Source organism: Sarcophilus harrisii, chromosome 1, assembly GCF_902635505.1.
Source record: "Sarcophilus harrisii chromosome 1, mSarHar1.11, whole genome shotgun sequence".
Classification (NCBI taxonomy): Eukaryota; Metazoa; Chordata; class Mammalia; order Dasyuromorphia; family Dasyuridae; genus Sarcophilus; species Sarcophilus harrisii.
Window position 1 is genome coordinate 62021559 of NC_045426.1, and position 14799 is coordinate 62036357.

Consider the following 14799-nt stretch of genomic DNA (forward strand, 5'->3'; position numbering starts at 1 on the left):
AATAGAATTTCTAACCAATGAAAACTGTTCTTAGGCCAGCCCTAAGAACTGACATTCTATGGCAAGTAATCGGAGATAATCACTCCTCTACCCTCCTGCTTTTTTGTCCTGGTATATTTCTCTTCTCATTAGCCAAAAACTCAGTTCCCAATCTTTCCAGATTGAAAGCACTCACTTGCTGACCTGAGATATAATCAGTCCACAAGTAAAGCTTGAAAAAAGATCTACATGAAGTTTCCATTAAAAAATAATTCTCATAAGCTATATTCCCAATGAAGCCCTTTGATTTCAAAGAGAGGGAAAAAATCACAATTTGAAGAGTCCTTTTTTTTTTAATGTAGTTGTGTCTTTCTGACTGCATTTGCAGTGATAGAAGCAGCATTCATCTTCATGCACTAAATATTGCCTTATACTGTTGACTCTTTTGACCCAGCATCACTTTCTTGAGTGCTAATGGGAGTAGATGGACTACAAGCTGAACAGGATGGGTTTCGAGGAAGGCTGAGCTCCTTTTCATTAGGTTTTCGAAACAAACCCAGCACAGTCTTGCAGAAAATCTCATCTGGTATATCTCCTGACAAAGTGCTTTGTGTCGGACACCCTGATCTCCAGGCTTCACACAGTTCGGCAGTATTCACCAACACCTGGTCTGTTTTAGAAAGAACAAAATCAGTGATGTTCATGCCTTTGATGAGCTCTTGAAAATAGTGCCTAATGGAAATGTTATCTTTTATTGGCACCTTTGGGAGAGAGTTGCCTTCCATAAGTCTCTCCATTTCTGTCCTGAGCTTTTTATCTTCGTGAAGGAATTGCACTGCATTCAGATGTTGCTCCAGAAGAGTTTTCATCTGTTGGTAAAGCTGTCTGGGAGCTTGAAGTTCCCTGGCAACAAGCTGTAATTTCTCTAACTTGGTAGAATGTTCATTGTCTAATTTCTTTTTCAGTGTGGCAATCCTAAATTTGATACCATTTAATAGGCTGCTTCCAATAGTGTCGATCATAGCTCGAGTGTCTGCTGTGCTGGTGATGAGCTCGCTGATCAGTTTTTCTGTTTCCTGTCAAAATGGCATACATACTTTTTTAGTGAGTCACTTCCACATCTCTTTGTCCTAGTCAGCAAATATGTGAGGCATATAATATTCAGGTACTGAGTTATGGACATGGAGAATATTATTGTTGTTAAGATCTGTTAGTCTGACCCCAGAGAGGCAGAGGATCTAAGTTCTAATTTTGAGGCTCTGTTCTTTGTGTGTGTTTGGTAAAGTGTATGTTCTTGTATGTTCTTGATGAATTCACTTTACTTATCTATGTCCTTGGTTTATTTATTTTTTAAATGAAGGTTAAAGTAGATGGGAGGAAATCTTAACTTTTTGTGCGTGTGTCATGGACCTTTGAAGTCTGCTGGACCCCTTCTCAAAATAATGTTTCTTAAATACATGGAATAAATTGCATAGGATTACAAAGGAAATCAAATATATTGAAGTATAGTTATCTATTTGTTTTTTTAAAAGAAGCATACAGATCCTAAGTTAAGAATCCTTGAATTAAGATTTGGGGAGAAAAAATATCATCTTGGATAAAGTCCTTGCTAAACATATAAAGACCTAATTCTGAATCCCATTTCAGACTTTGTGATACAGGGCAAATCATCTCTCAGGCACAGTTTCCTCGTCTGTAAAATGTGGATGATTATAACACAAATCTCATAAGGTTCTTGTGAAGACCGAACCAGATGTATATAAACTGTTTTCCAAACATTAAAGCTTTATCTAAATATGAGCTATGATTTCTATGTTCTGTTCTAGTTTTAAATCCTATGATATCTTTATTGAATGTGTGTGTCAGGGGAGAGAATGGCAAGGAAATATTATTCCTGTTTAGATTTGGGGGCAATTCAGAGTGGACCCAGAACTGAAAGGAATCTCAGATCATCTACTGATGTCTTCATTTTTTGATAGGAAAAAGGACATCTAAAAAAAATAAAATGACCACACATGTAGCAAGTATCAGAAAGAGCACAAGATGGGGAAAAAAATGCTGGATTTAAAATCTATAGACTTGAATTCAGCCTTGGTCCTAATAATTAGAGCTAGTTGTTGGATCAGTTGGCAGTTAAGTCCTTATTAAGCCCTTCTATATGCTGGTTACTGTGCATATATTATTAGGGGATTTAAAAACAAAAATGGCAGTTTCTCCTCTAAAGAAACATATTTTGTTGGGGGAAATCCATGCACACATATAAATAGCTACAAAATGAATACTGGATCATGTTGGGGGAAGGGAAATTTTAGCAGCTGGAGAGATCACGAAACATCTAATGGGGGTTGGTCACTTGAGTTGAACTTTGAAGAAAGCTAGGTATTCTAACAGGGAAGTGAGGAAGGTATGGACTTCAGGCATAGAGAATGGTCAGTGGAAAGACAAGGGTAGAGTTGGGTGATGGAGAGCCAAGTGGGAGGAGCAGGGAGGCTAGTTTGGTTGGACCTTAGAGTGCATGCAGGGAAAGGAAGTAATAATGAAACTAGAAAGAATAGGTTTAAGTTGTAAAGGACATTAAAAGATAAATAGAAGATTTTACTCGTTTATATTTTATCCTAGAGGCAATAGGGAGCCATTGGAGTTTATTAAGTAGGAAAGTGGCATGATTAAGGAAAATCACAAGTGGAAAGACAGTCTGGGAAGGCAATTAAGAGACCATTGCAATAATCTTAAGTGAAAGATAATAAGGACTTGAATGAAGATGGCAGCTCTGGGAGTAGAGACAAGGGGTTAGATTGGAGAAGTGTCATGGAAATAGAAATGACTTAGCCACTGATGGTTATATGGGGTGAAGAAAAAGAAGGAATCAAGGGTAACTCGATGGAACCTAAGAGCCAGTCTCCAGTGCATCCCTACCTCATCTCTACTGCTTAAAGTTTTTACCTTCAAGGCTCAGCCCAGATGCCACCTCCTAAACTAAAGATGTTAGTACTTTTTCACTAGAATTACTGTACATTACCTTTACTTATCTATTGTTCCTGCAGTAGAAAAGTTACTTGAGGTCAGGGCCTCTTTTGTTTTTGTCTTCCATCAGCCTAGAGTAGAACTTTAATAAATGCTAGTTTAGTTAAGGTCACTGCCCACTCTGGGTCATGTATCCTTATCTATAAAATGGAGGAAACTGGGGGATTGGGGTCAAGACAGCATGGTGTGTTGGCTGGATTACTGGATTTAAAACCGAAGGACCCAGGAAGAAATCAGCTCTGCTATTGATGATCTTGAAAAAGACCCATTTTTTCCTGACTTGATTTTCTCTAAAATGAGCTGGGGTTGGACAAAATCTCTAAAATCACTGCCAGCTCTAAGTCCTGTATTTCTATTGTGGGGTGTGGGAAGCTGCCTAGGGGCTTCCCACAGATGTAAAATAACATCTAAAAAAAATCTCTTCTATTCATGGAAATTGCTAGAACTACAGTCTACCTCTCCAGTTGGAGATGTAACTCCACAATGCAGCAGGCTTAACAGATATATATGAGAACTAGAACCCCAGGAGGCAATACAGAAATATAGTTGGTGGTTTGCTCATTTATCTGAAATAACCATTCTTACCTAACAGCTCTGGAGCATGAGACTGTAGAACAATGTTTGGGTTGGCTCAATGTTGAAGTTTATGCTGAGCATTTGGTGAACATTCAGGTGATGAACACACACACACACACACACACACACGTTTAGTGGCCTACTGGCTTTTGGAGCTTTCCCTTTTCTCCCCTCTTCCATCTCCAGTCTAACCTTCAAACTATTTCCAGAATACACCTAGCTATGTTATTCCTCTAAACAAAACCTTTAGGGTTTCTATCGCTCATGAAATTCAAAGCTTTCTGGTTAGAATTGAAGACCACCTAGCATTGAACATCCTGTGTTCTGGATCCTTTTTATACGCTAAGTGACATTTTATCCTAAGTCCTTTCCAATTGATACTGAAATGATACAACTTAATATGTGTGTGTAAAATAATGTTATTGTGCATATTCATGTAATAAATTTCAATATATTTCACCTTTTTTGTTTGATTTTTCTTTCTCATGTTCTTTTTTCCCTTTTGGCTTGATTTTTCTTGTGTAACATAACAACTATGAAATACATTTAAAAGGACTGCACATGCTTAACCTATATTAGATTATTTGCTGTCTTGGGGAGGAGGAGAGGGAGAAGAAATTTGCAATACAAAGTCTTACAAAAATGAATGTTGGAAACTAGATGTATTTGGGAAAATGAAATACTACTGGGTAAAAAAAGATAAAAGAAAAAAAAAGGCAGTCACAAACTTTCAGAATTAGGACAGTCTTCACTGGACAGTCTGACATGGAGAAGAATGCCTGGCTTTCCTTATTCCCAAGTTTCAAAATATCTTCATATTTTTGGTAGAATATAAGTAAATATACTCAAGTCTTTGGTCTGCCTGAATTATGCATTTTGTCATTTAGGAGAGGGCATTAGAGTGTTAAGTGGTCAGTGAACAGAGCCCTAGGCCTAGAGTCAGGAAAACTTGAGTTCAAATGTGGCCTCAGACACTCACTAGTTGTGTGACCCTGGGCAAATCACTTAACCCTGTTACCTTAATCCACTGGAGAAAGAAATAATCCACTGGAGAATAGAAAACTATTCCACTATCTTTGCCAACAAAACCCTATGGACAGTATGGTCCACATGGTCATGCAGAGTCGAACACTACTGAATGACTGAACAACAACTAGTATAGAGAGAAGCCAAGATTTATAGTCAGGAATCCCAATTTCAAATCCTGACTACCACAGAGCTGTAAATAGGAATTCTTGTCCCTGAAGCAAATTCACTTGGGGTAGAGGTAGAGAATTAACTTTAGAGTCCAAACACCTACTTTAAGATCCCAGTTCTGCCATATTCTAATTGTATCATATTGGACAAATTGATTTAATTCCCTATGTCTCACTTTCCTCATCTGTTAAGTAGAAAGTATTTGCCTTTGTACTTCACAGGGTTATGGGGATCAAATTAGATACATTAGGCACAAATTATTATCTAAATAAGACATGGTTTGTTATGTTTAGGATGAAAGCTTAGACCCACAGTGTCTATTGCCAGATGACAACATAGTTGTCCATAGAGATCTATAACTTTGATCATTTTCTTTGGTTGTCAATATATGCTTTCCAGATTAACATTTAACATAGTTTACAAGGGAAAACTATATGAATGCAAGAAAAACAATGACCTGACCTATGTAGAAGCTGAGATGTGGCTAATAATTTGGACTTGAAATAGCATAACTCACTGGAGAATTAATCAACAGTTGTCTATAGCCTTTAACACAAATCATGGTCTTTTGTACATAAAAATGAGCAGAATGTAAAAGTTAACACATTTCAGAGCAACCTGATGAAAAACAATTTGCTGCTAAGTGAAATGAGCAGACCCAGGAGATCATTGTACACGACAACATTAATATTATACGACGATCAATTCTGATGAATGTGACTCTTTTCAACAATGAGATGATTGATACCAATTCCAATGTGATGAAGAGCCATCTACACTCAGAGAGTGGACTATGGGAACTGAAAGTGGATCACAACATAACATTCTCACTCATTTACTTTTTTTTTTTTTTTTTTTGGATCTGATTTCTTTTGTGCAGCAAGAGAATTGTATAAATATGTTTATACATATTGCATTTAACATATGTTTTAACAAATTTAACATATATTGGATTGCTTGCCATGTAGGGGAGAGGGTAGGAGGAAGGAAGAGAAAATCTGAAACATAAGGCTATGCAAGGTCGATGTTGTCAAATTATCTGTACATATGTCTTGAAAATAAAAAGCTTTATAAAAAAATAAAAAATTAAAATAAAAAACATTTTCTACCAAAAAAAAAAAAAAAACCAATTTACATAGCTTATGCTATGTTATTCTTTCCTTATGTTTGGCCCTCCTCCCTCTCTCCCTTCACCTCAGTGCCCCAACTAGAATACATGTTTAAACTTGAACAAAATATGATCTGGCTATGTCTGTGAGTTCAGGGGAACAAGTCACATAGTCCCCTACCTCTGTTGCTTGAGTTGTGCTTTCAGATTTCTGAAGTACCAGCTGTATATCCTCAGCAAAAGTAATTTTCCTCGCTGAATATGCTTCTGAAATTTTTGCAATCCTGTGAGGTTTATGGTCACCAAAGAGTTTACAGATTCCACATATTGGTTCATCATCATTCAGGCACATCTGAGATTTTGAGAAAAGAAACTGCCGTCAAATCCTTGATTCAGCTCTGAGTCAGAGTCCATTTCCCCTAGATTCCATCAGTGAATGGGAGACAGTTTGACCCTGAGATGAGGTTTTCCTGTGTACCATATACTATGAGTGTTACTGAACAGGAAATATGGAGGCCTGCCAAGACTTGTGAAGTGGGTGAAAGATCACTGGTTTGGGAATGAGAAGATCAAGCTTTGAGTCCCCAGCTTTGCCCCCTACCAGCTATGGGCCTATAGACAAGCCATTTAGCCTCTGTGGGCCACAGATTCTTCATACATATTCATGAAATGGGAATAGTAATCCCTTGCTGAATACTTGCCCAGGATATTGGGAGGAAAGCCCTTTGTAAAGTGTAAAAACTTGATAAAAAACATTTTGGTTCAGAACACAAGTTTAACATGGCTGCCATTCTATAGGATAACTATTAAAATGAGAATTTAAGCCATATATCTTCCCCAACCCTTATGTCTGTATTTGGCAATAAGTGTCTAGGGCTATGTCTGTAAATCAATTTCACCAATTCCATGAATTTGGATTGGGGAGGAGAGGCAGATTGACATTTTTATTTTCATTAACCTTTGGTTTCTAAACTTATTACCAGCTTGATTCATACATGGGAATTACAAAGTATAATTAGTCACCTCATAGTGTGTCTATATTGCCATAATTGATTAAAAGAACATCAAGTGTCTTGCAGGACATTTCTCAGTATATCTACTTATCACATGAACAAAACCCCAAACCATCCAAGCCAAATCAGATTATCTTCCCACCTTACCCCAGAAGCAATTAAAGCGGCTACTACGGATATGGTGGTAAATGATCACTGCCTTTTAATGGCAAGTCTTATAATATTTTCTACCCTCATTTCTTTATTCTTCATTATTCTTATTGACCATGAATTGTTTCTGGTTAAGATCTTAGATAGACTGAGAGACAAATCTGCAAGGTTCTTTACAATGTCACGACAAGGGGTATAGTCAGCATGAACTATAGTTTTGGCCTGAGGAAGTGCTAACTTTTTCTTTATGGAACTTAAGGTAAACTGAAGTGCAGAATTTTGAGCTTTATCAGTTTATATGAACTGTTAACAAAGTGGGTCAAATGGCTACCTCATAGTTAGGTCAATGATCCAGAGGAGGAGGCACAGCTCCTTTATATAAGCACAGAACAAACAACAGAACTGAGAGGTGAGGGAAAATATATAATTAATAACATGACTGGCAGCATTATGGGAATAAGGACAACACAATTGATTGAAAACTGGGCATGAGGGTCTGGCAACAATTCTCTCCTTTCCTCTGGTGATTAAGAAATGTTCGTTATTTGAATCTATCTGTAAAGACAGAGATCATGGACCAAGCTTCTTTGGATAACAAATCAGACATCCTTGAAGGGTAGCTTTATGGTGTAAAGATACTGGACCAAACCCTCTGGTGGCCACCTGCATTCCTTAAGGATAACAGATTTTCTTAAGGCAAGACTAGAACAGTGAGTAGCAGAACTGAACTTCTAAACTTAGTTCAGAGGCTAAGAGACAGAAATGTGGCTTGAGCAATCATACAAAATGGAATCGGTTACAAAATAGAATCAAGTATAAAATGATAGATTCAATTTAATTTCTTTACCTTAAAGACGAATACCCTAAAATATGTACAGGTATTTCTGAGGCCCCACCATTCAAAATGAAAAGATTTCAAATTCAGCATCCTCCTTCTTGCTTAAGAGTTACAGCTGTTTGGGGGCCTTTAGAACTCAACTCTAAGATAAAGGTCCAAGGGGGAGACTGAAGATGAAGAATCACTCCAGAGCAAATCGATTCTTGACTTTGTCTCTAGCCCTTTATCTGCCTACAAAATGTTGCCAAAAATCTATCCTCAGTTGCTAATCAATGGGCATTCCCTGTCTTTGTCTTGGGAAATCTTTATGTAACAATTAGTGTTATTACATATTTGAAGCTGATTTAAGTAGAAAACACATTGAAATGAAAACATTAGGCTAAACACAATTAATTTCCCTGAGAATGGAGCAATTGTACTCCTAGGTATATATCACTCAAGGAGAATATTGACAAGAAGAAATTTCCCTGAACTTTCTTCCCTGAAATCTAAATATTGATAGCGGCATTTTTTGTGGTAGCAAAGAACAGGAAACTTAAGTAGGTGCTTATTGATTGAGGAATGGATAAATAATTGTGGCACTTACGTTACAATGTTTCAAGAACCCATGAATATGATGAATACAGAGAAGCATGGATAGACTTAAATAAACTGATACAAATTGAAATAAGTAAAGGCAAAAAAAAAAAAAAAACCCAATATATGTAGCTAAGTGTTAATGGAAAGAACAGGAATGAAACAATTGAAAGTGAATGTTGCAGAAAGGAAAAAAAAAGAAAAACAAAACCCTAGTATGGACCCAAAGAACTATGAGTAGGTAACTTTTACCATTCATTTGCAGAGATTATAGAGGTCCAAAAATATGTATTGAGTGCATGTTTGGACTTTTTTGATGTATTGATTGGTTTTACTGATTATTTTTAATCTTCCTCTTTTTCTTTAAAAAGATATTCTTTGTTTTATATGTGATGGCTCTGTGGGAAGGAGGAGGGGGAAAGACAATTGAGAGAAATTTAAGTGATGGAAAAACAAGAGATATCAATAAGCTTTTATTTTTGAAAAAAGAATGGAAAGTACATGGCATTTGCTAGCTTGACTTGAGACAGATAGCCGTAGTTGTCTTTATCATAATGGACTAAGGTCAGTATTTTTTTTCTTTTTGGGGAACGATTGTTTACTGTAGTGAATCATTTGATTAACTGTATGTACCCTTTACAATAACTTGATTTTCCTTCAGAAACCCTAACTAATGGTTTGAGAACCATTGTTTTAAGGCTTTATCTATGAGAGAATGCATTCGAAATTCTGAGCAACCAGTTTACACTGTTTTGTTTCTTTATTTTTAAATATGAAACTGATTATATAACCAAGATTGGAAAAATCTTATAGTTGTCTTTAGGATGGGGAGAAATGGTATCTAAACAAAATGGTTTATGTAGAAATGTAATAACATGTATATGTAATAACATATATTCTTATAAAATATACTTTAATATAAAATTGTGATTGTAAGGCCAATTATTTTACTCTTTTACCCCCAAACTACACTTTTTTTTAAACTGGTCTTCTTCCTTCCCCACCTACCACTTACATATGTGACATATTAACTGCTACCATGTTGCTGCAGACCATTCGGAGTTATTACATCAACAACGTATAATGGACTTGGAATAAGGAAAGTCCAAGTTAGAGTTCTTGATCTCCCACTGGCTAAATGACCTTACATATGTCATCCTTTCAGAACTTCATTTTTTATATGTATAAAATAAATAATCATCCCTATGCCAACTTATCATACATTATGAAATACAATAAAGCCATCTATAAATTTAAGTTATTATTTTTTTACATTTGGTGAAGCAGGGCACAGACAAATAACCTAAAATTAGCTATATAAAGACTAATTGACAAAGAACTACTAGCTTAAGGAAGAGCTTGATTTGCTCAGAGTTCTCTTTCCTTGCCAAGTTTTTGCTCTAAAGAGGCATGTACTTGCTGTATGTAATAGGAGTCAATCAATCAATCAACAAGATTAATTAAAGCCTAATATGTGCCAAACACTATGCTAAGTGTTAGGAACAGAGAAGAAAAGCAGATTTTGTGATTTCCCATTTATTACAATAGAAATATCTTGGCTTCTGCTTCCAGGGAAAGGCTGCAGATGTACTTAGGTGGCCAACTTGGGTGGTGATTTTTAAGTCAGGAATATGAACATTTAGTTACTGACTACAAAAATGACAAATGTAATATTTAGAAAACAAATATTTTGCTCAGTCCTCCACTCTGGCATTTCAGATAGTATTCTCATTATTGCTTCTACCCCATTGCTACCACTCATTTTTATTCTACTCTGCTTAAGATATTAATAGTTTATAAGGTTTCTGGGTACAGGGACTGTGCATTTTTTCATCTTACTATCACTATTTCCTCGAACCACAGTGCTCTTCACTGTGCTACAAATATGTGTGTTGAATTGATTCAAATCCCTAACAACTTCCTGTGGCTCATCAGATCAGGAAAAAAAAATACTGATTTTGGAAGCAAAGAAGCTGGGTTTGAATCCTTGAGTTTTACTACTTGAGTGACCTTGAGCAGAAGACTTAACTTACCTGGCCCTCAATTTCCTTCTCTATAAAATAAAGGGACTGAACTCAAGGATCTTTAAGGTCTTTTCAGCTCTGAATGCTATAGCTTGAACATCTTTGTAGCTTTCCAAGCAGACCTGCCATAATTTAATCCCTCTACCTTTTCGATCCTATTTAAAAAAATTTTTTTGTAAACACTTTTGAGCTTCCATGCACATATTATCCTCATAGTGAATCTTGTGCTTCATTCAGTCATAACCAAGCTGGGGCTAGGGGCAAGTCAGGTATGCAGCTGCCTAATACACAGCATGTGAAGGAACTGGGGAAACAATGAGGGACACTATGCAATTAATTTTTACACATTCACATGTTTTTAATACTGGAAAATTCCTCTCTGGCATATAGCATTTTATTTTATAATAAATCAAGTGTGTACAATAATGTCTCAAAGCTTTTAGTGGACAAGAAACGGTGGGTGGGGACCCACATTTTCAAACTTTGCCTGAGGTATCCAAAGCCTATTGTCTATTCTGATTTAGAATTCCATCTCCTTAATCTTTTCATAAGCCCTAGCTATATATTCATCATCCATTTCCATCTATGTCTCATTTTTATCCTCATTCTGTTCCCTCTACTTAAATGGCCCCTCTGATTTTCCATCTCTTAAATCTTGTCCATCAAAAGCCAATTTAAATCTTTCTCTCCATGAAACCTTTCCCAACTACTCTCACTATACAGATTTCTTTCTTTTCCTTCTTTGCAGTTATAGAACTTTGTTTTTATCATGCGCCTTAGTACTGACATATTAGGTTGTATTATGCTGTGGCCTTGTATATACCTGAGGAGCAAGACATAGGAAGTACTTATTAATAACAGTTCTTTAGTAACTATGGTTTTCTCTGTTAACTTTTTTACTTTTCCGAAGTAGTCTAGTACTCCGGAGCCATTTATCTTGGATAATTTTGTCTTTGGAAGTTGAAAGGATTTTAATTAAACTTTTTATTATGTTCAAATGTATCTTTAAGGGAACCAGAAGGCTCTGATATTTCTCCATTTGTCTGACTTCCTAGCTCCTTTCCTCCCTCTTTCCTCCTTTGAGACATCACAGGCTAATCTTAGCACTGATCTATACCGAAGCTTTACAGAAACTTTAGCCTGTTCTTTTTTTTCCTGACCTGAGCTGATTTGCTCCTCCTTAGCCAGCCTTGTAGCCCTTTGCTTCAGAGAATTCATCATATTCATGTTGGATTCAATGTGAACACATAACAGGCTTTAGATTTTCTGCAGCTCAAAACCTCCATATTCAAGTGACTCACCAGCATAGTAGCAGGAATCATAAACTTTGGCCACTGTGTCTGGCTCTGATAATTATTTATAAATATTTCTTCAACTTCTTTCAGTAGCAAAGCTTTTCAGGTACATTCTTTCATTTAATAAATATTTACTATTATATAGACACTTTGTGCTAAATGCTGAAGATATTAAAAAATAAAACTTGTCCTCTGCTCTCTAGCATAGGAGTCCCTTCTACTGTAAGATAGAAGTTAGGGTGTATATAAGAAATCAATATAAGGCATTGTCTGATAAGTTAGGAAGGCTGGGAAAAGAGCCAAAATGAGAGTAAAAACATTTAGTCTTAAAATCACTTTTGTCATGACTACATGTGAAAATTGGGCAAGTTATTTACTCTCTCTGGGTTTATTGCCTCATATGGGAAACGGAAATTTAAGATGATTTTAGGATCCCATCCTATTCTGAAATTCTGAGCACCACATTGGGAGTTTAGAGGAAGCATGGGTCATTTCTGACGGTGGTGATTAAGGAAAGGATTAAAGGAGGAGGTAATATTCAAACTGGAACTTGAAGGATGAGTTTCTCTTATAAATACTGGAGAATTAGTTTATTTGGGAAAGTCCAATCCTCCTATAATTCCTGGCAAATATCAGACCACTTTGAAATGAGTAAAATTACCGGTTAAAGATTGATTAGTTGGGCAGCTGTGTAAAAGGAAAACGTAAGATGATACCAGATTCATAATTTCTCCATGTTTTTCACACATTTGAGCAAGCTGGTTTTGCTCCTTGGCATGGATAGTCTCCAGTTCATCTTTAAATTTTTCCAGTATGTTTTCTGCCAGAATGTTCCTCTGCAATCCATTTGTCCCCCTTCCTCTCAAATATATGACCTAAAACACAAAAAAACATCATGAGTTTGCTCTACCACATCTCTTCTTGAAAAATTCAAACACAATATAGACAAGATAGAAAAAATGTACCTGCATTCTTCATCTTTTAGAATGCCTAAACACTAAAGAAAACAAACGCCATTGAAATTATACATCACAGCACTGCAGCATCCTTCCCTCAAGTGACTCTATTTTATCAGCTGCTGGAAAAGTGATGTTGTATAGAAATTGATCACCAGCCTAGGAATCAAAATACTTGCGGAATTTGATTCCCAGTACTACTTCATACTATGTGACCTTGCCTTAGTCAAGTGGCCTCCCCATTCGTCCCTCCACTTTTTAATTTTAAAATGAGGGAATTGGACATGATTATATCCAAAATAGTCCTTCCTGAATCTATCATTCTAAGACTCTCTGAATGGTGTTTGTTACTTATGTGTTAAGTAATGCCCTTTTTATTTGTCTTAAAACATTTTTAAGGTCATATGAGCACTCTTTGCTGTATTATATGAAACTGAATGAATGTATGAATTCTGTCCACGCACTTTAAAATTTTTAAATTAAAAAAAGATTGGTCTGTCTCAATGTCTGTCTATTCAGGTTGCTGAAAAAAACTTTCTTCCTATTCCATGTGTACTATATTGACAGCTAGGTATTCTATAAGAAGGCGGTAAAGAAATTTGCTGGACTAGAGAGATGGAAGAATTTGGTAAGGGAGGTTGTGGCTTGAGTTTGAGACCTAAGTGGTGAAGTAGTTTTAATTACTGTGCCAACAGATGAATGGAGTAGAGATAAAGGTGTCTGGAGTTCAAACAACACAGTCTACTATATGCTATCCATTATGCAAGATACTTTGAGGGAGGCAAGGAATTACGAGGTTATAGTATCAAATAGGATAACAAGAGAACTGTTTTTTTCTTTGATAAGAAAAATTAAGTATTTATTGAATGAATGAAGTATTTATTAAGTACAATAGCCCAGGAGATGGAAACTGGGCTATTGTACTTAATAAATATATTAGTATATATATATAATATATTATGTACATAATATAATATATAACATATTATACACACATATATAAATATAAAAAGGAGACCTATGAATAAACAATATGGCTGCCAATCCCCTTCCCCCACCAACTCTGCCTTCAAGATTTTTGGCTGAATAATAATGGCATAGAATGATAGATTCCATATATTGGGTCATTCTAGGAGATAGATGTAAGTGTTTTGGAAATTTCCATCAAGATTTAGGGATTCCAAGGAAAACATGATTTAGATAAACTTTATACCATAGAACATGGGTAGCAAATCTAATAAGTTATTATATTATTTTATGTTCAGTAAATCTATTTTATGTTGTATGTTTTTTTTTCCATTGGGAAAACCATATTGCTCATCTTCATTGCCATATGCAATTTAATTTCCAAACCCCATCCTCAGTCTCTGCACCCCTAACTCCTTATCTCCAACATTCCAGTGTGAATCTATTTTCCCAATCCTTATAAAGCAGGGAAAGAAAAAGTAGTTGTTGGCACAGAGACCCAAGGCTGCTCTCATCTTTCTACCAAGGTATGGCTGATGGAAATTATTGGTCTCAGCATGACTCAGTCCACTCAGTCTTTTACACCCACTTTCTGGATTAGAGGACAACATTGTACTCCAAAGCCCGGTAACCACACATCTGGGTACTTAATAAACATCATTCACAAGCTAACAAACTCACAGAGCTACTTCCCCAAGTATCCCCTCTCCACTTAAGTGGGAATGACATTTTTGGTTTCTAGCAACTTTACGAAAATAACAGTATCACCTTTACTCTGTCTTGGGCTCCCTATTGTATTAAATATGAGAAAATTAGCTTGAAGTTAAAAGTATTTCAGAGAAAGGTGAATCTTACTTTCCTGCATACTGGACAGCAAAACTGCCCATTCACATGGGTGCAATTCTGGCAGAGAAGGATCTGCTCCAGGCACTGTTTGCAGAAGTTGTGAGAACAGGAAAGGACAAGAACAGGTGGGGTGAATAGATCCAAACACACTGGACAGGAGAGTACCTTCCCCAAAGCCTCCATGACACACCTAGAAGTCAATTCTCTTTACCAAGTGGTCCTGTCATGATCTAGGGTTCTAGAATAGGGTT

The 14799-nt window shown here is 36.2% G+C and overlaps 1 protein-coding gene across 1 annotated transcript; it reads right to left on the reverse strand.

The window, feature by feature from the left end:
• Positions 1 to 308: 308 nt before the first annotated feature.
• On the reverse strand, positions 309 to 14799 carry LOC100931381 (tripartite motif-containing protein 54). The gene is made up of 4 exons (XM_003762514.4): positions 14558 to 14799; positions 12497 to 12655; positions 6066 to 6236; positions 309 to 1055 (listed from the first exon to the last, which is right to left on the reverse strand). The coding sequence occupies exons 1-4, from the start codon at positions 14729 to 14731 to the stop codon at positions 408 to 410; spliced, it is 1152 nt and encodes a 383-aa protein (XP_003762562.1). The 5' UTR covers positions 14732 to 14799; the 3' UTR covers positions 309 to 407.